This window comes from Olea europaea, chromosome 8 (assembly GCF_002742605.1).
Source record: "Olea europaea var. sylvestris chromosome 8, O_europaea_v1, whole genome shotgun sequence".
In the NCBI taxonomy this organism is placed as follows: domain Eukaryota; kingdom Viridiplantae; phylum Streptophyta; class Magnoliopsida; order Lamiales; family Oleaceae; genus Olea; species Olea europaea.
In genome coordinates, this window is record NC_036244.1 from 20,590,244 (window position 1) to 20,592,922 (window position 2,679).

At 35.0% G+C, this 2,679-nt stretch overlaps 1 protein-coding gene across 1 annotated transcript in view; it reads left to right on the plus strand.

Moving 5' to 3' along the window:
- LOC111398427 (alanine--tRNA ligase-like) overlaps positions 1–2,679 on the plus strand; it is a 6,820-nt gene that overhangs the window by 758 nt on the left and 3,383 nt on the right. Inside the window, exons 3-6 of the mRNA XM_023025326.1 lie at positions 134–263; positions 1,149–1,245; positions 1,353–1,473; positions 2,650–2,673. Of these exons, the coding sequence (XP_022881094.1) occupies positions 134–263; positions 1,149–1,245; positions 1,353–1,473; positions 2,650–2,673 (372 nt within the window). The remainder of the gene's footprint in view (positions 1–133; positions 264–1,148; positions 1,246–1,352; positions 1,474–2,649; positions 2,674–2,679) is intronic.

Consider the following 2,679-nt stretch of genomic DNA (forward strand, 5'->3'; position numbering starts at 1 on the left):
AAGGATTACAATTTGACTGAATTTAGAATAAATAGAATGACACCAAAAATTTTGAGCCAGTTTCTAACTGCTCTAAAGTTAACGTATGTTACTCTATGGATTATATTCTGAGTAGTTTTTAATCTTTTGGTAGGCAACTGAAGCTCAACCATACTCTGGCAAAGTTGGATCTGAGGACTTGGACAATGTTGACATGGCTTACAGGGTTGTGGCAGACCACATTAGAACACTTTCGTTTGCCATTGCTGATGGCTCTTGTCCAGGTACATTACTAAAATCATTTGGTTGTTCATTCAATACTTAGGTTCTCTTGTTGTTATTAACTTGCATTTTATATTAGCATGTGAACATGAACCTTGTCAGCCTTACCGTTGACAACCCACATTCTGTAGGTCGACAGACTTCTAAATTATCATGCAGATGTTAATGCGCGGCTGCATATTTATGCTAGCTACCTGCAGATGTTTAGTTCTGATAATATAGTTTATTATAAAGTAAGAACACGTGATCGCTATTTGCGGATCAGTGCATGATAATTACAAGGGAGAATGGGAAAAAAATTGTTGCTATAAGGACCTTGGCTTTATAGGATGAAGGTCAACTAAAGTTGTTTTTTGTCTTTTGGAGTTCTTCATGGTTTTCAAACTGTGGAAATTTTCTGTATGAAATTCCTTATTGTAAAGTTGATTGGTCGTCATTTCACATATTCTAATCTTGGAGGTGAATGAGCTATATAGTAGAAGCACTCCTACTCGCTTTGTCCTATGCTAACGCATGTACATTTTACATTAGTTGAATTCATGTATACTTGAATTTATGCACATGGTGGTATGTGTGTGTTTATAATGCTTACATTTGCCTGTATTCATATATTATACGTGTTTGGTTTGCCTCCAATTTGCTTTTTGTTTTTGTTACTTATATTTACTTTTATGGGTTTGAATCTAAATCAGATTTTATGCAGAGTACGATTTGGTACTCCGTTATGTGGTAGCCAGATTTAGAGGCATCATGCGTTAGTTCTGTTTGAACATTAAGATCAGCAGTTGGATAATATTTAATAGAATACGACATTTTGTTTTAATTACCTATCTATAATCTTCATCTTGAAATAATATCTCTAGAATACACTCTACTGGATTCTGCAGGCAACGAGGGTCGTGAATATGTCCTAAGGCGCATCCTTCGACGAGCTGTGCGATATGGTACTGAGGTCCTCAAAGCTGAACAAGGTTTTTTCAATGGGTACGAATGGAATATTTACATTTGCTATTTTTTCGGTTACGAAATTATGGGTTACATGAATTTACATGTTTGTTTCTCATATTTAAATATAATTATGTTGAAAACAGGCTTGTAAAAGTTGTGGTGGAAGTGATGGGTGATTTTTTCCCAGAGCTGAAACAACACGAGATAAAGATAAGGGAAATCATTGCTGATGAAGAGGCCAGCTTTGGTAGGACATTGGTTAAAGTATGTAAATTCCACTTTTCTCATTTTTATTTTCTGTTTCCTCTATGTGTGTGTTTCTTTGTGTAGTTGGGGGCAGGCACATACAATGTTTGGACTATGTGTAGAGATTATCATATGCTGGCATTAAGTCCCATTGCTTACATCAGCCTCTACATTCATCGGAAGGATTCAAATATGACCTAGCATTAGTGTCTTGGGTGATTCACTTTAATTATCATCGTCCAGTTAGTTACAATGCTTGTTCTACTTGCTATAATGTTCCAGTATAAGGTCCATTTATGTTGAAAGTTAAGAATGCGACAAAGTAACAACAGAGGAGCAAAAGTTACTTTTGATTCTATCCAAGGATTGACATTTGAAAATAGACTAAGCTTTTCAACTTATTGATACTGAGAGTATAATCAACTTTTCCTTTGTGGGCTATGATGCACCGATACGGACACGTGTGTCCGACACGATAAGTGTTGGATACATAGACTCGTGATTGTTCAAAAAAGTACCGACACGACACGTCGTCGACATGTTCATTAAATTCTTTAAAATTCTTCATTTATACAGTTTAAATTTGGTTTTATACTTATTATTGATTTTTTTTATTTAAATCTTTTAAATATGAGTACTTATTTGTTATTTACTAATAACTTTGAATTAAAAATATATAATAGCTATAATAAGAAAGGAAAATGATTATTGTAGAGTATCCGAAAAGTATCGGTATTGACTTGTGTTCGACACGTATCAGACACGGACACGCTACCCTAGCTAGAGTGTCTGTGCTACATAGTTTGTGGGTGTCTCCCATAAATAGTTTTGCTTGTTTGCTTCCAAGATATGCAGTGGAGTGTTACTAGACCATATGTTACCTTATTGCTCACTATACTTGGGTAAATGCACCCAAAGTGCTATCTCTATTATAGATTATACTGTTATAGGGACTAGACGAAATAGATCTATCTTTGGCTTTCGAGCATTCACCTCCTTCCCTTGTCTTTGTCCTTTTGTTTTGCGTTCATAGTATTTTCTAACTACCCCCTCGCACTCTGATTAATTCAATGCTGAAAATGGTTAACTGTTTCCTTATTTATGAATTAGTTTTTCATTGAAAAAATTAATGAGCGAGATATGATCCTGTTTAGAGACTAACAAACTGCTTATATTGGTTGACTTCTCCTTCAGGGAATTGAGAAATTTAAGAAAGCTGCACAA